Here is a 20,190-nt window from a genome sequence, read left to right on the forward strand (position 1 = left end):
AGTGGTGCAGAAGGGTCTCGCCCTGAAACGCCACCCATTCCTTCTCTCCAGAAGCTGCCTGTCCCGCTGAGTTACTCCAACGTTTTGTATCTATCTTCAGTGTAAACCAGCGTCTGCAGTTCCTTCCTACATAAAAACTTAACTTGGATAGTTAATTTCCCTCCTGGGATAAATAAAGTTATATCGTATCAATATATATATATATTTTTTTTTTTTTTGCAGGGAATGGAGGGATATGGGTTATGTCCACTGATGATGTGATGGTCTTGGCATCATGTGCGACATAGAAATTGTGGGCTGAAGGGCCTGTTCTATGTTCTAATGCATGTTAGTGTTTTGAGAATATTAGGCATATTTATATTTATTTGGTGGATCTATTGGATAAAACATAATATCTCTTGGTGGTATCGCATTTTTGTGATACATGTGACTACCCATTTCTCTTGATTACAAAGATTTGATAAAATAGTTGATTTGAACAAAGAAATAGCAGGTGAACTGAATACTCTTTTTGCATCAATCTTCACAGTGGAAGACACCAAAAATATGCCAGAAATTCAAGCGAGTCAGGATAGAAGTGAATGCAGTTGTTAATACCGAGGAGAAGGTGCTGGGGATACAGTAATAAATGATGTAGAAAATATCAGAAGATTCTCAGTGTTGGTGTCTTCTGCATTGGAAATCTAGAATTGATTGTGCAACTCACTTGTGAAGTCAATGTTCTTATGAAAACTAGAAAAAAATATTAAGGGGCAGTCCCACTGCGGCGACCTAATTTGCGAGTTTAGAAGAGTTTGCTCTCGACAAACTCACAGCCTGGTCGACGCGTGGTCCTAGGAGGTCACTGTAACCTTCCTTCATGCTCGACAGATGTTCCCGCATACTCGCGGCTGAAAAAATTTCCGCGGGTAAAAATTGGTCGGCATGGTTCTTTAGAACTCATAATGCAGTGGAGTGGAGTCGCTAGGCAGTCGAGGGTAGCCTTAGGCAATCTCCTTTGCTGACCGGGCATTTTAATTGGCTCATTGGAGTTTTCAGAACCAAGGAAAACCGACCGGTAACTTTAAATTCCCACTAAACTTTATTAAAAGTTGTCTGGCTTCTTAAAGTGTACCTTCCCCCCCCCCCCCCCCCCCTTCCCCTCCCTCCCCACCTCCCCTCTTCCCCTCCCTCCCCACCCCCCCTCTTCCCCTCCCTCCCCCCCCCCCCCCTTCCCCTCCCTCCCCACCCCCCCTTCCCCTCCTCCCCCCCCCCCCTTCCCCTCCCTCCCCACCCCCCCTTCCCCTCCCTCCCCCCTTCCCTCCCTCCCCCCCTTCCCCTCCCTCCCCCCCTTCCCCTCCCTCCCCCCCTTCCCCTCCCTCCCCCCTTCTTCCCCTCCCCCCCTTCTTCCCCTCCCCCCCTTCTTTCCCCTCCCCCCCTGCTTCCCCTCCCCCCTTCTTCCCCTCCCCCCCTTCTTCCCTCCCCCCCTTCTTCCCCTCCCCCCCTTCTTCCCCTCCCCCCCTTCTTTCCCCCCCCCCCTTCTTCCCCTCCCCCCCCATTCTTCCCCTCCCCCCCTTCTTCCCCTCCCCCCTTCTTCCCCTCCCCCCCTTCTTCCCTCCCCCCCTTCTTCCCCTCCCCCCCTTCTTCCCCTCCCCCCCTTCTTCCCTTCTCCCCTCCCCCCCTTCTTCCCCTCCCCCCCTTCTTCCCCCTCCCCCCCTTCTTCCCCTCCCCCCCCTTCTTCCCTCCCCCCCTTCTTCCCCTCCCCCCCTTCTTCCCTCCCCCCCTTCTTCCCCTCCCCCCCTTCTTCCCCTCCCCCCACTTCTTCCCCTCCCCCCCTTCTTCCCCTCCCCCTCTTCCCTCCCCCCCTTCTTCCCTCCCCCCCCTTCTTCCCCTCCCCCCCTTCTTCCCCTCCCCCCCTTCTTCCCCCTCCTCCTTCTTCCCCCTCCCCCCCTTCTTCCCCTCCCCCCCTTCTTCCCCTCCCCCCCCTTCTTCCCCTCCCCCCCTCTTCCCCTCCCCCCCTCTTCCCCTCCCCCCCTTCTTCCCCTCCCCCCTTCTTCCCCTCCCCCCTTCTTTCCCCTCCCCCCCTTCTTCCCCTCCCCCCTTCTTCTTCCCCTCCCCCCCTTCTTCCCCCTCCCCCTTCTTCCCCTCCCCCCCTTCTTCCCCTCCCCCCCTTCTTCCCCTCCCCCCCCCTTCCCTCCCCCCCTTCTTCCCCTCCCCCCCTCTTCCCCTCCCCCCTTCTTCCCCTCCCCCCTTCTTCCCCTCCCCCCTTCTTCCCCTCCCCCCCTTCTCTCCCCTCCCCCCCTTCTTCCCCTCCCCCCTTCCTTCCCCCCCCCCTTCTTCCCCTCCCCCCCTTCTTCCCCTCCCCCCCCTTCTTCCCCTCCCCCTTCTTCCCCTCCCCCCTTCTTCCTCTCCCCCCCCTTCTTCCCCTCCCCCCCTTCTTCCCCTCCCCCCTTCTTCCCCTATCCCCCTTCTTCCCCTATCCCCCTTCTTCCCCTATCCCCCTTCTTCCCCTATCCCCCTTCTTCCCCCCCCCCTTCTTCCCCCCCCCTTCTTTCCCCCCCCCCTTCTTTCCCCCCCCCCTTCTTCCCCCCCCTCCCCTCCCCCCCTTCCCCTCCCCCCTTCCCCTCCTCTGCCCCTTCTTCCCCTCCCCCCTTCTTCCCCCCCCTTCTTCCCCTCCCCCCCTTCTTCCCCCCCCCTCTCCCCCCCTTCTTCCCCCCCCCCCTCTCCCCCCCTTCTTCCCCTCCCCCCCTTCTTCCCCTCCCCCCCTTCTTCCCTTCCCCCCCTTCTTCCCCTCCCCCCCTTCTTCCCCTCCCCCCCTTCTTCCCCTCCCCCCTTCTTCCCCTCCCCCTTCTATCCCCTCCCCCCCTTCTTCCCCTCCCCCCCTTCTTCCCCTCCCCCTTCTTCCCTCTTCCCCTCCCCCCCTTCTTCCCCTCCCCCCCTTCTTCCCCTCCCCCCCTTCTTCCCCTCCCCCCTTCTTCCCCTCCCCCCTTCTTCCCCCCCCCCCCTTCTTCCCCTCCCCCCTTCTTCCCTCTTCCCCTCCCCCCCTCTTCCCTTCTTCCCCTCCCCCCCTTCTTCCCCTCCCCCCCCTCTTCCACTCCCCCCCTTCTTCCCCTCCCCCTTCTTCCCTCTTTCCCCTCCCCCCTATCATTTCCCTCTATCCCCTCCCCCCCCTCTTCCCTTCTTCCCCTCCCCCATGTCTTCCCCTCCCCCCTTCTTTGCCCCTCCCCCCCTTCTTCCCCTCCCACCCCCTGCTTCCCCTCCCCCCCGTTCATTCCCCTCCCCCCCGGTTCTTCCCCTCCCACCCCTAGTGTCTTCCCCGTCCCCCTTCTTCCCCTCCCCCCGCGTTCTTCCCCTCCCCCCCCGTTCTTTCCCCTCCCCCCCCTTCTTTCCCCCTCCCCCCCTTGCTTCGCGCCTCCCCCCTTCTTCCCTTCCCCCCCTCTTCCTTTCCCCTCCCCCCCTTCTTCCCCTCCCCCCCTTCTTCCCCTCCCCCTTCTTCCCGCTTCCCCCCCTCTTCCCTTCTTCCCCTCCCCCCTTCTTCCCCTCCCCCCCCTCTTCCCCCTCCCCCCCCCTTCCTTCCCCTCCCCCCCCATCTTCCCCTCCCCCCTTCTTTCCCCTCCCCCCTTCTTCCCCTCCCCCCCTTCTTCCCCTCCCCCCTTCTTCCCCTCCCCCCTTCTTCCTCCCCCCCTTCTTCTTCTTCCCCTCCCCCCTTCTTCCCCTCCCCCCTTCCTTTCTTCCCCTCCCCCCCTTCTCCCCCTCCCCCCCTTCTCTCCCCCCCTTCTTCCCCTCCCCTCCCCCCTTCCTTCCCTCCCCCCTCCCCCCTTCTTCCCCTCCCCTCCCCCCTTCTTTCCCTCCCCCTCCTCCCCTTCTTTCCCCCTCCCCTCCCCCCTTCTTCTTCCCCTCCCTCCCCCCCCCTTCTTCCCCTCCCCTCCCCCCCTTCTTTCCCTCCCCTCCCCCCCTTCTTTCCCTCCCCTCCCCCCTTCTTTCCCCTCCCCCCTCCCCCCTTCTTTTCCCTCCCCCCTTCTTCCCCTCCCCCCTTCTTTCCCCTCCCCCCTCTTCCCCTCCCCCCCTTCTTCCCCTCCCCCCCCTTCTTCCCCTCCCCCCCTTCTTCCCCTCCCCCCCTTCTTCCCCTCCCCCCCCCCCCTTCTTTCCCCCCCCCCCCTTCTTCCCCTCCCCCCCTTCTTCCCCTCCCCCCCTTCTTCCCCTCCCCCCCTTCTTCCCCTCCCCCCTTCTTCCCCTCCCCCCCTTCTTCCCCTCCCCCCCCCTTCCCCTCCCCCCTTCTTCCCCTCCCCCCTTCTTCCCCTCCCCCCTTCTTTCCCCTCCCCCCCTTCTTCCCCTCTCCCCCTTCTTCCCCTCCCCCCCTTCTTCCCCTCCCCCCCTTCTTCCCCCCTCCCCCTTCTTCCCCCTCCCCCCTTCTTCCCCTCCCCCCCTTCTTCCCCTCTCCCCCTTCTTCCCCTCCCCCCTTCTCCCCTCCCCCCCTTCTTCCCCCTCCCCCCTTCTTCCCCGCCCCTCCCCCCTTCTTCCTTCCCCCTCCCCCTCCCCTCTTCCCCTCCCCCCCTCTTCCCTTCTTCCCCCCCCTTTCTTCCCCTCCCCCCCCTTCTTCCCCTCCCCCCCCTTCTTCCCCTCCCCCCCCCTTCATTATTCCCCTCCCCCCCTTCATTATTCCCCTCCCCCCTTCATTATTCCCCTCCCCCCTTCTCACCCTCCCCCCTTTTCCCCTCCCCCCTTCTTACCCCCCCCCTTCCCCCCCCCTTCTTCCCCTCCCCCTTCGTCCCCTTCTTTCCCTCCCCACCCTTCTCCCCCCCTCTTTCCCCTCCCCCCCTTTCTTCACCTCCCCCCCGTCTTCCCCTCCCCCCTTCTCCCCTCCTCCCCTTCTTTCCCCCCCCCTTCCTTCCTCCCCCCCCCCTTCCCTCCCCCCTCTTCCCCTGCCCCCTCCCCCCTTCTTCCCCACCTATTCCCTTCCCCTCCCCCCCTCTTCCCCTCCCCCCCTTTCTTCCCCTCCCCCCCCTTCGTCCCCTCCCCCCTTCTTCCCCTCCCCCCCCTTCTTCCCCTTCCCCCCCCTTCTTCCCCTTCAAACATTTTTAAAGAAATGCAAGTCAAAGAATGCAGTTTGAATATTATTTTTCTTGTTTACAGTGCTTTACCAGAGGGTTCGAGTACAAGAAACATCAAAGTGATCATAGTTATGAAATAATGGTAAGTACAGTGACTTGTATTCTCCCATACATGGCTATGGAAATTAGTTCGAACGACTTCCTAAACTAGAGAAATAAATTTATCATTCAGAGGAAGCAATTTCATTCATACTTTACTGTTTTAGATATAAAGTAGAATGCAGATTGAAGACATCCTATTTGAGTTTCTATAGGTTCTTTCCCGGGATAGAAAGATCAAATGATAGAGGGACACAAAGGTCTCGACCCAAAACGTCACCTATCTATGTCTCCAAAGATGCTGCCTGACTCGTTGAGTTACTCCAGCACTCTGTCCTTTTTGTGTATTAACCAGCATCTGCAGTTCTTCGTTTCTAAATACTAGAGAGCATAGGTTTAAGCTGAGCGGGACAAAGTTTATAGAAGATATATGGGCATGTTTTCTCACAAAGGGTGGTGGGTGTATGGAACAAGCTGCCAGAGGAGTCAAGTCAAGTCAAGTTTATTCGTTACATACACATACGAGATGTGCAGTGAAATGAAAAGTGGCAATGCTCGTGGACTTTGTGCAAACAGACAAACAACCAAACAAACTATAAACACAATCATAAACACACACATATTCTTTTACATATTAAATATTGGAAGGAAAAACATTCAGTAAAGTTAGTCCCTGGTGAGATGGGAGTTTACAGTCCGAATGGCCTCTGGGAAGAAACTCCTTCTCAACCTCTCCGTTCTCACAGCATGGCAACGGAGGCGTTTGCCTGACCGTAGCAGCTGGAACAGTCCGTTGCATGGGTGGAAGGGGTCTCCCATGATTTTGTTGGCTCTGGAGTTGCACCTCCTGATGTATAGTTCCTGCAGGGGGGCGAGTGAAGTTCCCATAGTGCGTTCGGCCGAACGCACTACTCTCTGCAGAGCCTTCTTGTCCTGGGCAGAGCAATTCCCAAACCAGATGGTAATATTTCCGGACAAGATGCTTTCCACAGCCACTGCGTAGAAGCACTGGAGGATCCTCGGAGACACTCTGAATTTCCTCAATTGCCTGAGGTGATAAAGGCGCTGCCTTGCCTTACTCACGAGTGCTGCGGCGTGTGATGTCCATGTCATATCCTCAGAGATGTGGACTCCCAGATATTTAAAACAGCTCACCCTATCCACAGGATCCCCATTTATCCTCAATGGTGTGTACGTCCTCGGATGATGTGCCCTCCTAAAGTCCACGATCAGCTCCTTCGTTTTTTTGATGTTCAAGAGGAGGCTGTTATCCTGGCACCAGAGTGCTAGATCAGCCACCTCCTCCTGGTAGGCCTTCTCATCGTTGTCTGAGATCAGGCCCACCACCACAGTGTCATCAGCAAACTTAATTATTGAGTTGGAGCTGAACCTAGCCACACAGTCATGTGTGTACAGGGAGTACAATAGGGGGCTGAGGACGCAACCCTGGGGCGATCCTGTGCTCAGGGTGAGGGACTTCGATGTATTCCCTCCCATCTTGACTACCTGGGGCCCGGCGGTGAGAAAGTCCAGGACCCAGGCACACAGGGAGGTGTTGAGCCCCAATTCCAGTAGCTTCCCGGCCAGTCTGGTGGGGACTATCGTGTTGAAGGCTGAACTGAAGTCTATGAACAGCATCCTCACGTAGCCCCCCCTTCTGACTGTCAAGATGAGAGAGAGCGGTGTGCAAAACCTGGGAGACCGCATCGTCCGTGGATCTGTTCGGACGGTATGCGAACTGCAACGGGTCCATGTTGCGAGGGAGGAAGGTGCAGATGTGTTTCTTCACCAGCCTCTCAAAGCATTTCATGACTACCGAGATAAGGGCCACTGGACGGTAGTCATTCAGACAGGCTGGGGAGGCATTTTTTGGTACAGGTACAATGATGGATTTTTTGAAGCAGGCAGGGACCACGGACTTGTCCAGGGAGAGGTTGAATATTGTAGTGAGCACCGGAGCTAGCTGCGTAGCACAGGACTTGAGTACTCGCCCCGAAATGCCATCGGGGCCTGCAGCTTTCATCGTGTTCACCCGTGTCAAAGCCCTCCTCACGTCGTGCTCGGACAGCGAGAATGTTTGCACATTCCTCCCTGCAGCTTCGGTAGCCAGCCCGCTGGCGGTATTGTCGATAGTCGGCAGACCTGGGGTGGTGTTGCCCATCTCGAAACGAGCGTAAAAGGAGTTCAGGTCATCAGCTAGGGAGGTGCCGGCACTTGCGGATGAGGGTGGGGTGCTCCGGTAGTTGGTTGCAGTCCGTAGCCCCTGCCACAGGCGTCTGGTGTCCTGCTGCTCCATCTGTGTCTCCATCTTGTCCCTGTACCTCCTTTTTGCGTCCTTCACCGCCCTTCGCAGGAGGTAGTTGAGGCTAGGATTATCCCATCATTTAAGAAACAGTTAGACAGGTACATGGATAGGACAAGTTTGGAGGGATATGGACCAAATGCGGGCAGGTGGGACTATTATAGCTGGGACATGTTGGCCAGTGTGGGCAGGTTGGGCTGAATGGCCTGTTTCCACACTGTATCACTCTATGACTCTAAGTTTTTACGCATAAGGTGGCGAGTGTCTGGAACAATCTGCCAGGGGTGGTGGTGAAGGCTTATACGATAGGGAAATTTAAGAGGATTTGGGATTGGCACATGGATATGCAATGAATGGAGGGATCTGGACTATACACAGGTAGATGGCATTGTGTTTGGCACAGACACTGTGGGCCAAAGGGCCTGTTCTTGTGCGATACTGTTCTATGTTTTTGACAGACTTAATACTCTTTGAAACTTTTGGAGTGTAATATCTTGTGTAAAATAGGTACAGTTAATTCATTCATTCATTCAGATCATCTAGAGGATAATAAGTTTTTCAATTTATCCACCTCTTGCTCTTTCAGTCAGACATTGACTATGACAACTGTGATTTCCGTACTTAAACTTTGGAAGGAATGAGGCAAATAATGCTGGGTGTAAATAGCTTTATTCTTCTTTTTTTTCCCCCCATTACCAATACACAGACATCTGACTTTCCCATTTTGGATCCAAACTGGAGAGCTCAAGAGGAGATGGCATTACTTGAGGCTGTGATGGACTGTGGTTTTGGAAACTGGTAACATCATTAATCTTTCACCTGCAATGAAACTAATTTGAGCAAACGTTGATAGATTATTTTCATATGTGGATGTTTTCATGACCATAGTGGAGACATTCAACTCTTCACTATTCCCTGCTTCTATCTTTAGTTTACTTTATTGTCACGTGTACTGAGGTACAGTGAAACTACAGCACGCCCGTTTCTTTTACCCTTTCTGGGTAAAGAGTGTTCCTTTCAAATACTCTTTGCTAATCACGAACGCGGTAAGTTACCAATGCTCTGTACTGAAGGGTCTGTCACAGAAGACACCATTCAGTGACAGTGCTGTAATTGCAAACCTTTCCATGATACCAGTAAATGTTCCCAGTCTTTCCTGTTTTAATAGACAATAGGTGCTGGAGTAGGCCATTCTGCCCTTCGAGCCATTCAATGTGATCATGGCTGTTCATCCCCAATCAGTACCCCATTCCTGCCTTCTCCCCATATCCCCTGACTCCGCTATCTTTAAGAGCCCTATCTAGCTCTCTCTTGAAAGTATCAAGAGAACCTGCCTCCACCGCCCTGAGGCAGAGAATTCCACAGATTAAAATGAGCCCCGGTCCTGGAGTTACATTCATCACTGGTGATGAGTTTAACCCATATCTTGTGTTTAAGATATTTGCTGTTTTATACCAATGCTCAGAACCCAAAGGAATACTTGTTTCACATTCCTTAATATATTTCACTGACCACAAAGTAATTATAAAAAAGATGAATTGATAATGTAAATACATATTATTCAATGTCTTCCCCTTGTATTCAAGGGGAATACCACTCTAAACTTCTACGCTTCATTTATTTAAGTTACTTGTGCACTTTAAAAGCACATTGATACCATAAAGGAACAATATTTTAAGGGCTTGTTATCAGAATACAGTTCAGCACACGAACATGCCGACAGCGTCAGTGCCTGCACGTGATCGATATCCCTCGATAACCATGTGCCTGTCTGAAAGCCTCGTAAACGGCACTGTGGTATCTGCCTCCACCTCCAACCCTGGCAGCGCGTTCCAGATACCCTCCGTTCTCTATGTTTAAAACTATATCTTGCTCCACACATCTCCTGTAAACTTTTCTCTCTTCGCACCTTAAATCTATTACCGCTAGAATTTGACATTTCCGCTCTGGGTAAAAAGATTCTGACTACCCTATCTGCCTCTCACAATCTTACATACTTCTTTTTGAAGGCACACAAAAATGCTGGAGAAACTCAGTGGGTGCAGCAGCATCTATGGAGCGAAGGAGATGGGTAACGTTTCGGGCCGAAACCCTTCTTCAGACTGGTCTTGAATACTTCTTTTTGATCTCCTTTCAACTTCCGATGCTCCAGAGAAAACAGTTGACATTTGTCCAGATTTCTGCCCTCTAATCCAGGTAGCACCAGGGCAAACCTCTCAAGTCTCCACGTCCTTCCTATAGTGTGGCAGCCACGACTGCACAAGATATTCCAAATGCAGCCTAAACAAAGTTTTGTAAAGCTGTCTGAAGAAAGGTTCCGAACCAAAACGTCACCTATTCCTTTTCTCTGGGGATGCTACTTGACCTGCTGAGCTACTCCAGCGTTTTTTGTCTAGCTTCGGTATAAACCAGCATCTGCAGTTCCTTCCTACATATAGCTATGTTGTGTAATCAATCTGAGTACTGGCCCTGTATTCTGCAGATCTTGCCTGCTTATATTCTGGCAATTCAAGCATTTGGCCCATTCCTTGTGCATTTACATCGTCCAATACCTTCAAAGCTTCTCATTTCCAATTCTAATTAATTCCATTCAAGCCGATTTTCAGTGCATTACAAAAAAAACTCATCAACCACGCAAGGTATCTTCAGCAGCTATCAAATTAACTTGAGGAAACAGTGACATTTGGTTTTCTTCCCACTCCTGCACCATTGCCTGCATGGAATCTTCAAAAGATCTATTCTTGCCTTTTATTACTGATCTACTATGAATATCCAATGGTACCCACCTTAATCTGACAACCACCTCCTTCCTGATCCGTAGTATTTGTGATTTCAAATCAGTTCATGCCCCTGCCCTGCCCTTCCCAAAATCAGTAACTAGTGTGATCTGTAGGAATTGACATCTCTGCTTTTGCACTTCAGACATTGAGCGTGTTTTTTAATCACCATGATTTATGTTGCTTTTTCATAAACCTGAATTGCCTGTCCAAACTTTTAAGATAATGTTTTGGTTCTGAAGAAGGGTCCCGACCCAAAAATGTGACCGATCCCTGTCCTCCAGAGACCGATCCCTGTCCTCGCTGAGTTGCTCCAGTACATTTTGTCTTAAAACCCAGTGCTTGGACCAGACGTATAGTTCAACAACCTTGTTATCTTTTGTGCTCGTATATGTTGGTCCTGGTTAATCAATGCCTTGATCCTTTTCAAAGCATTCAGTGAACTTGTCCCTCATTATCTCTGCAACCTCCAGTGTCTCCAGGCTATCTGTGGTTATGCCCTGAGCATCCCTGATTTTAATCTCCTCCATTTGACAGCTATTTCTGCCAGGATGTTTCTCCCCAAATGTCTCCACTTTCCCATGTCTCTACTTTATTCTACAGTTTAAAACTTACCCTTTTGACCAACATCATGTGTATTAATATCCTTCTGTTTATTTTGTTGTGAAATGCTTTGGTATGTTTTTACCAAATGAACGCTGCTATACAGAACAAATGTCATTTGATGTCAAATCTTAATAATGTTCTTCTGAGAGAACTTGAAGCACATTGCGATGTTGAAGGCACTATATAAATGCAGCAACAGTAACACCATTGGAACTCACAATGTTTTGAGTAGAATTAGGCAGAAATGTTTGGTGCGTGAGCACAGCATTCGTACCCAGTTACCCGCAGTTTATTGCTTTGCTCATAATTATAGAAACAAACATTACGCATGTTAACCATGGTTTTTCACAAAACCTTTCTTGAAGGCAAGATGTGGCCAACCAGATGCGTACAAAATCCAAGGAAGATTGTGAGAAGCACTACATGAAACATTTTGTTAACAATCCACTGTTTTCCTCGACGTTGCTGAGTTTGAAGCAGTCTGAAGAATCCAAAGATCTTGATACGGCAATCACATTCAGACGTACGTATCACTGCAATTGAAAGTAGAAAAGTGTGGGCAAAAAAAGCCAAACTGGCAATTGACAAAGACAAAGGCTTTTTTTGTGGCTTGGGTCCAAGGAATTCCTATGATTGGTTGAGCTACATGAATCTGAAGAAGTCCTGGCCTCTGCTAGAGTTTGCAGTGCCACAGTTGAGTTTCTGTAGATACTGACACTTGGTACCTTCCTCTTTGCTCTACATCTTCTTGAATTTGGCTAGATTGTAGTTATGTATAATATTATCTGATTTGATTGGATAGCATGAAAAAAATATCTTGGTACACATGACAATAATAAGCCCTTCATGTGTTGCGAGATGATGAATGGACAAAGATGCCAGGCTTGTAGGACATCAGATGGTGACTTAACCAGGCTTCATACCCTGTGATGCACATCCCATTAACGGTTTATTGACACCATTATGTTGGAGTATTTGGGCTTCAAGTCATACCTTCTGCAGCCTAATACATGAACTTACAGGATCTCCTAGTCTTGTACAGTCTGATCCACATTTCAACAGTTCAATGGAAGTTCAACTGTTACTTTATTGTCACATATATTATGATACAATGAAATGCTCTGTCAATCATACACAAGTAAAATATTGCAAAGAGTGAAGTGTAAAAAATATGATTTCTTCTGAGGCAGCGCACCAACAATTGCCATGTTGCCAACGCCAACTCATAGCTTTCAAGTATCGTTCATCAAAAATATCAACTCTTGGTTAAAACCCTGTTGTGATGATGAGAGGTGATCTTACAGAGCTGTATAAGATTATGTGGAGGATAGAAAGGGTGAATGCACAGGAGTCTTTTACCCAGAGTAGGGAATCATGAACCAAAGGAAATAGGTTTAAGGTGAGAGGGGAGACATTTGATAAGAACCAGAGGCTGAGGATTTAAGAGGAACCTGAGGGGCAACATTTTCACAAGGGTGATAGACACAAAAAGCTGGAGTAACTCATCCTGACAGGCCGCATCTCTGGAGAGAAGGAATGGGTGGCGTTTTGGGTCGAGACCCTTCATCTGAAGAAGGGTCTTGATCCGAAACGTCACCCATTCCTTCTCTCTAACGATGCGGCCTGTCCCACTGAGTTACTCCAGATTTTTGTGTCTATGTTCGGTTTAAACCAGCATCTGCAGTTCCTTCTTACATTTTTTTTCACATGGGTGGTGGGTATATGGAATGAGCTGCCAGAAGAGGTAGTTGAGCCAGGTACTATAACAACATTTAAAAGGCATTTAGACAGGTACATGGATAGGAAAGGTTTAGAGATATGGGCCAAACAAGAGCAGGTGGGACTTGTGTAGATGGGATATGTTGGTTGGCACGGCAAGTTGGGCCAAAGGGTCTGTTTCCCAGCTGTATGACTCTACAAGAGAGACATAAAATATTAATTTCCTTTGAGCACCTTTCTTCAAAGCATCACGAAGGACTGCAGCAATTGTGTGATGTTTTGCAGCATTGAGCATGAATATTTACATTATTAACTGGCACATCGTTATTATAAATTAAATGGTGGCTTGTTTCTCATGGACTGCAGCATCTGATGAGCCGCCTCGGCCAGCATTTGATTCGGCGCTCTCCAGGGACATGGCGGGATATATGCCAGCTCGAGCAGACTTTGTTGAGGCAAGTCATTTGCCTTAACTGGATTTGAGAATCACTATCAAAATGATGTATTCAATAGAGGGTTGGATAATTACAGGAGAGAGAGATGAATGAAAGGATACAAGGTTAGAGAAAGCAGGATGGGCAGAGTGTGTGAGGGGCGCAAACACCAAGAGTCAAGAGTGTGTTATTGTCATATGTCCCAGATAGGACAATGACATTCTTGCTTGCTGCAGCACAACAGAATATGTAAACCTAGTACATAACGGGAGTAATCAGTAGTCGGGCAGGCTGGCTTATATCGGATTGTAAATCCTGTAATACTACCTGTAAAATCACTATGAACAATGTTGTGAATACTGACCTCGGGTCTGATAATTCCTTTCCTTTCACTCAGTTGGAATTCTATTTTGGCATAAGCTAGCCTCACAATGTGTGTCCCTCCCTCTCTTTCTCCCCCCCCCCCCCCCCCCCCTCCCCAAGTGAAGGACATTTGGATGCACGTCATCAGGTAGCAGAGAACCTTTGTAATGTTTAGTATACGTCCGTATGATTGATACTGGCATCAATATTGTGGGCATTGAGTGTCTGTCACAATGGGTAGATGAGCACCTGATGAACAGTGGAAGACTGCAATACAGCATGGGACCAGCATGTTTATCTTGGCTGCCGTTCAGTATTAGCCGTTTGTGCCTCTGTTCACGGAGGGCTGCAGGGAAAAGGCTGGGAACCACAGGCCAGTGAGCCTAACATTTGTGGTCGGAAAGTTACTAGAGCGTATTCTGAGGGATAAGATATACAGGCACTTGAGGCTGATTTGAGATGGTCAGAGCGGTTTTGTATGTGGGAGGTTGTGTCTCACGAATCTGAATTAGTTTTTTGAAGATGTGACCAAAAAGGTTCATGAGGACAGAGCTGTCGACGTATATATGGACTTCAGAAAAGCATTTGACAAGGATTCAAGGAGAGAAAGCTGAATGGATAGAAAATTGGCGTCATGGAAGAAAGCAGAGGGTGATGGTGGAAGATTGCTTTTCAGACTGGAGGCCTGTGACTAATGGTGTGCCTCAGGGTTCGGTGCTGGGCCCGTTACTGTTTGTCATCTATATCAATGATTTGGATGAGAACATACAGGGCAAGAATAGCAAGTTTGCAAATGACACTAAAGTAGGTGGTATTGTAGATAGTGAAGATGGTTGTCAAAAATTGCAGCAGAATCTTGATCGGTTGAGCAGGTGGGCTGAGGAATGGTTGCTGGAATTTAATGCATTTTGTTGCATTTTGGGCAGTAACAAGGGCTCTACCTACACAGTGAGTGGTAGGGAATTGGAGAGTGTTGTAGAACAGAGGGATCTAGGAGTGCAGGGACATAATTCTCAGAAAATGGCGTCACAGGTAGATAAGGTGGTCAAAAAAGCTTTTGGCACATTTGCCTTCATCAGTCAGAGTATTGAGTATAGAGGTTGGGAGGTCATGTTACAGTTGTATAAAACATTGGTGAGGTAACATTTAAAGTATTGTGTTCCGTTTTGGCAACCATGTTATAGGAAAGATGTTATCAAGTTGGAAAGAGTGCAGAGAAGATTTATGAATAAGTTGCCAAGACTCGAGGGCCTGAGCTACAGGGGATACCACGGAGATGGGGAATCTAGACCTAGAGAACATGGGTTTATGGTGAGGGGGCGAAAGATTTAATAGGAACCTTGGGGGTAACATTTGTACTCAAATGGTGGTGGGTTAATGCAGCAAGCTGTCAGGAGGTAGTTGAGGCAAGTGCTATCACAGTTTAAAAATCAATTTGGACAGGTACATGGATAGGGTTGTTTATATTCTAGTTTATACAAGGTTTTTCATATTAAAAAATGAAAGTTACTGAAACCGCTGCATTTATCTCTCGCGCAGGAATTTGATAATTATGCAGAGTGGGACCTGAGGGACATTGACTTTGTAGAGGATGACTCTGATATTTTGCATGGTGAGTATTTTGATGGACAATTCCCTATTGCTAGCCCAGTAAACCCCAAAACTGCATCTAGTTTCCGTCATGCGTGGAAAACTTTCAAATTCCCCCCTTTATAAAATTGTTTATAATTGTCCGTTTTGGTAAAATGCCAAAATACTGTATATTCTAGTGGAATTGAATTTAATACTATTGGGTTTAACTTGACAAATGGCTTGCATGACAAGCCAAATAGTTCTGGCTACAAACTGCCAAGAGGGTAGTTGCTGATGACTATGTCTAGTCCTATGTTGCAGTGTGGCCCCAACCCTAATGCACACCTGACTTTGATGGAGCAACTTTACCTGAGGATGCAATTCTCACTAAAAAACTTTTCAAGAGAGACAAGATCTAATTTTTTCTGTGTTATCAGTTTATTTTGTAATTCATCCTTCTTTTGTTAATATAGTGATTAGCAGGTTTTTGCTGAAGTGTTTCTCTTCATTTTTGTATTTTCACTTTGAGCAGCTTTGAAGCTTGCCGTGGTAGACATTTATCATTCCAGATTAAAAGAGCGGCAGCGAAGAAAAAAGTAAGTTCATACTGAATACATTTGATCTTTTATATGCTTGGGTTTTTATTCTTCCAAAAATAATGTTCAAATCCAAACGAAACCAGAATGTATGCCTTTTCTGTCAGTTTGTTTATATCCTGCCTGTGTTCTTCCCTTCAAGGCAGAGTCCCACAGTACTGCCCCCCCCCCTCCCCCCCCCCAAATGGGCCACAGTACTGCCCTTCCCCTCCCCCCACCCCCCACCCCCCACAAATGGGCCACAATACTGCCTAATACTTGATTGATTTATTTCAAACGGCACTTTCATCTCGCGTTTGTATGTTGTACCTGCCAACTACCAAGAACAAAGGAGTCATAGACAGGCCCTTCAGCCCAACTTGCCCACACCGACCAACATGTCCCATCTACACTAGTCATAGAGTGATACAGTGTGGAAATAGGCCCTTCAGCCCAACTTGCCCGTACCGACCAACATGTCCCAGCTACACTAGTCCCACCTGCCTGTCCCACCAGAGTCTTTGACTTCTTCTCAGCATACTTCGTGGGTTCTGGGAATGTTTACATTGCAAATGGCATTTGGGGAATAAAAACAAACTTGTATTTATATAATGCTCTTTGACCGTGGGATATCTCCGACTACACCATTGCTAATGAGGTATTCAGCCGTGTCCTACTCTAGGGACTGCCGAGGCATTGTACACAGTTGTTTCCATGTACTGATGGATCGGAAGCACATCATGCCTGTTGTTGGCACTTTCACATTGTGAAGCCACTACACCAGAAAGCATGCATTGCTATTCTAGTCTGCTCAGAGGATCTCTACAGCACCATTTCAGAGCTTCCAGTGTCGGCAGCCAGCACATATTGTATGAAATTTGTGAGATCTAGCTTTGAGTATTGCGTCAAATCACCTTCCGTATTAACAGAAAAATAGTTTATCCATTTAAAGTTGTTTTTCATCGGCTCCGCACTAACACTGGTGATCTTTTACCCTTTCAGACAACGGTTCCCCACCTTGTCCAACCGTCCAAGATGCCCCATCCACGCTAGTCCCCACCTGCTGTGTTTGGCCAATATCCCTCAAAGCCTTGCCTATCCATATGCTGTTGTTTGAATTGTACTTGCGTTAGGGTTCGGTGAGAGGCCGATGTGTCTGAGCTCCGTGGGGAGCTTGGACAGGCTTGGACTTTTTTTTAGAACAGAAGTGATCTTATGGAGTTGTATAAAATCATGAGGAGAATAGATGGGATGACTACAGAGTCTTTTACCCAGTGTAGGGCAACCAAGAATGAAAAGGCATAGGTTTATGGTGAGAAGGTAAAGATTTAATATGATTGTGAAATGTGTTGTTTATACCAGTAATGTAGAAAAAATATCTGACGGGAACATTTTACATTCTACAGAATTTTGAGAGACCATGGGCTGATTAACCTCAGAAAATTTCAGAGTAAGTATAAACAGTAAGCAGTTTGCCAAATGCAAGCTCTGTAACAGATATGAATGGGGAGCAAGTGTATTTCATCCTGTACTGCACCTTAGAGTTATTTTCCTTTTGGTTGAAAATATCTAAATGTTACCACAGATTTCCACACTGTAAATGAAAGAGGACCTAAACTAACAACGATTCACTGCTGTTGGCAAGTTGTCAGCAATGGATTTTGGGAACCAAGTTGTGAATGAAATAAATACTAACTGCAGTGCCCACGTTGTGTTTTCTGTATAGTGATTCATGCTTATCTCTGATCTCTTAATCTGCTAATTTCTTTGGTCATTATACTAGCAAAAAGATCTTTAGCTTTAGACAGTTGCTGTCCAAGACCACTAATATAGCATTGATATGGGTATGCTAAACATTAGTGTTAACATTAAAGTGTTCTACATTCTCTAAACCGCAATACCTTCAGTTTTGTTGTTCTAATTTTCATCCTTTGTCTTTTCTGAATGTGACTATTTCTGTAATATCCTGACCAATATTCCATCATCTGCATCTGGACTTCATCTATTTTTTTCCTTCTGTCCAGATTTTATTTTGCACCTAGTTCCATTCTGCCCTTCCTGATCAAACTGATCATCGCATTTATATTATATTGCCCAAACCCCTTTGTGCTTGGCACCTCCATATCTCAGTAGTTTGTTTCTACTCATAAAGCCGCAATCACTTTCCCCTTTCGATGGTTCACCATTGCTTCTGTCATTTGGTTACCATGGTTTGAAATTCCTTCCTGCTCCCCTATCTCTCTTTCTATACTTTCCTCTTCTCTCTTTGAATCTCCTTAATGTCAAGCAGATATAATCAAGATCAGAGATAGAATCTGCTCCTTACCAATATATGCTATTTTTAGTGTAGGAAGGAACTGCAGATGCTGGTTTAAACTGAAGATAGACACAAAAAACTGGAGTAACTCAGCGGAACAGGCAGCATCTCTGAAGAAGGAATGGGTGATGTTTCAGGTTGAGACCCTTCTTTAGACTGAGTCTCATTGAGATGTTTTAACACACATGCACATGTTGTAAATTGTTTAACATTAGCCCATTCTATTCAAATTCTTTACTGTTTTCTTAAATCTTAACGCTTGTGCACAATGAAAGGAAGTTGATTTTTTTACATTTAGAAAAGCCAAAAGGGAATACGAAATTGCTTTGGCAAGTCGGATGAATGAAAATCCCCAAACTTTTTGTACCTATATATATATATATATATATATATATATATATTTTAATGGGTAACCGGGGAGAATGTATGGCTGATTAAGGATCAAAAAGGGAATTTGTGTCTGGGGATGTAGGAGTGGTACTTTGCATCTGTGCCAGTGAGATAAGTGTGGAGAACACAAGGGAAGTAGACACACAAGGAATTATAGGTCATTGAACCTATTTGTGGGGATATACTTCGGGACAGGATTTACTCCCATTTAGAGGAGAATGGGTGAAAGTAGGGCGGTCAGTGTGGCTTTGTACACGGCAAGCCGTGTTTTACTGACGATTGGATTTTTTCAGGAGGTGGTGAAGGTGATCGGTGAGGGTGGGGCGGTGGATGTCGTCTGCGTGGGTTTTAGTAAGGCACTTGATAAAGTCCACCATGGCAGGCTGATCCAGGAGATGTATGGGATTGACAGTGGCTTGGACGTGGGCATTCAGAACTGGCCCTTGTCTCTGAAGTGCCTGACACCCATGTTAGCCTTTGCCTATTAAGTGCTGATTTCCAGCTTGTTGCTTGCCCTGAAATTTAATTATATTATAAGTATATTTTGTATGGATACTGAAAAAGAATAAATCGTTTGAGCAGAAGTAATAGAGAAGGCCAGTGAAAATAGCTTGCTACTGAGATACTTAAACCGTAAGCCGTAATGAAATGTACATCAAGCAAATGAATGAAAACAACGTACAGAGCAATGGTGGGAAGCAGAAAGTGCAAGGCAGATGCATTTTCCAGACCAGCAGGTGATTTATTTTTAATTTAGGCTGATGATTGGCTCATTGCGTGTTTGTGAGTGCTTTATGGATTTGCACGCAGGTAGGAAGTACGGGACCTGTTGAAGCTGTTTAATAAATGGCAGAATTCTAAAGCTTTTGGCGGTAGCTTTTCCTGGAATAATTTCAGTTGCAGCTTAACTATTCAGAATTATCCATTTCTTTAATTGCAGTTCTTGAAAGAAGGTATCCTAAAGAAGTTCAAGACCTCTGTGAAGCAATGAGACACTTTGCAAGACTGGTCGGACCCATAGAGCACGACAAATTTATTGAAAGCCAAACATGTAGGTGGCACATGCATTCAATTGTTTTTATTTCTTTGGTAGATGCTTTTAAAGGCAAGGTGAGTGTTCATCTGCACATCAGTCTCAAATATTACATTCATTAAGAGATGAAAATGTTTTGTTTTTTCTATCACGGTCAGAATATCTCTAACAGTAATTTTAGTAACTTTAAATGCGGGAAAATATACAAAGACCATTGGGTTAGTTCTTTAGGACACAAGATAGAGAATTTTACAACCAATGTAGCAATGTGTTGGATCCCAGGTCTGACCCACCATGAGGTAGTTGGAATGAGAACATAGGGGGATGTGATACTACATGTTAAAATTCCATTTCTGACATTTTTTTCACAGTGGATTTTGAACTCCGGAAGGAAATCAAGCGGTTGCAAGAATACAGACTGGCAGGAGTCTTCACATTTCGAGGTGAATTATTTGGGAAAGCTATTCAAAAAGTATTGTTACTCTAAATGAACTTTTAATCTGGGAAGAGAGGAAAGCTGTTGTTCAAGAGAATTTTGTCCAGTTAATGTGCCGTGAAATGAAGTGTGTGTCAATGTTTACATCATATATTCAAATTAAAGTTGTGCAATGATTTCAATTCAATTCAATTCAACTTTATTGTCATTGCACAAATACGAGTATAGGTACAATGAAATGCAGTTTAGCGTCTGGTCATAGTCATAGTGCAAGATAGTAGAAGTAAAAATAAAAATACAAAATAAGCATACAATTAAAAAAAAAAAAATACTGGTTAACAATGTGTGGTTTGTGGATGAATTAAAACTGGCACATAGTCAATAACTATACAAATGGAAGAGTCTAAAGATAGCTAGCGACGGGAATCTGAGTTCAGCAGTGTAATGGTGTTATTGAAAAAGCTGTTCCTCAGCCTGCTTGTGCGAGACCTGAGGCTCCTGTACCGCCTCCCTGATGGGAGGAGGGCAAACAGTCCA

The 20,190-nt window shown here is 47.6% G+C and overlaps 1 protein-coding gene and 1 long non-coding RNA gene across 13 annotated transcripts in view; both read left to right on the forward strand.

Annotated features, from left to right (window-relative positions):
• Window positions 1-20,190, forward strand: part of tada2a (transcriptional adaptor 2A) — a 30,252-nt gene that overhangs the window by 2,576 nt on the left and 7,486 nt on the right. For all 12 annotated transcript variants that reach the window (XR_004416138.1, XR_004416137.1, XR_004416136.1 and 9 more), the window contains exons 3-11: window positions 5,113-5,172; window positions 8,138-8,229; window positions 11,180-11,337; window positions 12,900-12,988; window positions 14,870-14,942; window positions 15,435-15,498; window positions 16,884-16,927; window positions 19,125-19,235; window positions 19,589-19,660. Coding sequence is in view for 8 of the 12 variants with exons in the window: in XM_033046334.1 (XP_032902225.1) it covers window positions 5,113-5,172; window positions 8,138-8,229; window positions 11,180-11,337; window positions 12,900-12,988; window positions 14,870-14,942; window positions 15,435-15,498; window positions 16,884-16,927; window positions 19,125-19,235; window positions 19,589-19,660 (763 nt within the window). In the remaining 4 variants the exon portion in view is untranslated. The remainder of the gene's footprint in view (window positions 1-5,112; window positions 5,173-8,137; window positions 8,230-11,179; window positions 11,338-12,899; window positions 12,989-14,869; window positions 14,943-15,434; window positions 15,499-16,883; window positions 16,928-19,124; window positions 19,236-19,588; window positions 19,661-20,190) is intronic.
• LOC116989121 lies at window positions 8,237-9,683 on the forward strand. Its single transcript, XR_004416139.1, has 2 exons — window positions 8,237-8,913; window positions 8,951-9,683. It is a non-coding gene; the product is annotated as an uncharacterized LOC116989121 (long non-coding RNA).

The sequence above is a fragment of the Amblyraja radiata genome, chromosome 28 (genome assembly GCF_010909765.2).
Source record: "Amblyraja radiata isolate CabotCenter1 chromosome 28, sAmbRad1.1.pri, whole genome shotgun sequence".
Classification (NCBI taxonomy): domain Eukaryota; kingdom Metazoa; phylum Chordata; class Chondrichthyes; order Rajiformes; family Rajidae; genus Amblyraja; species Amblyraja radiata.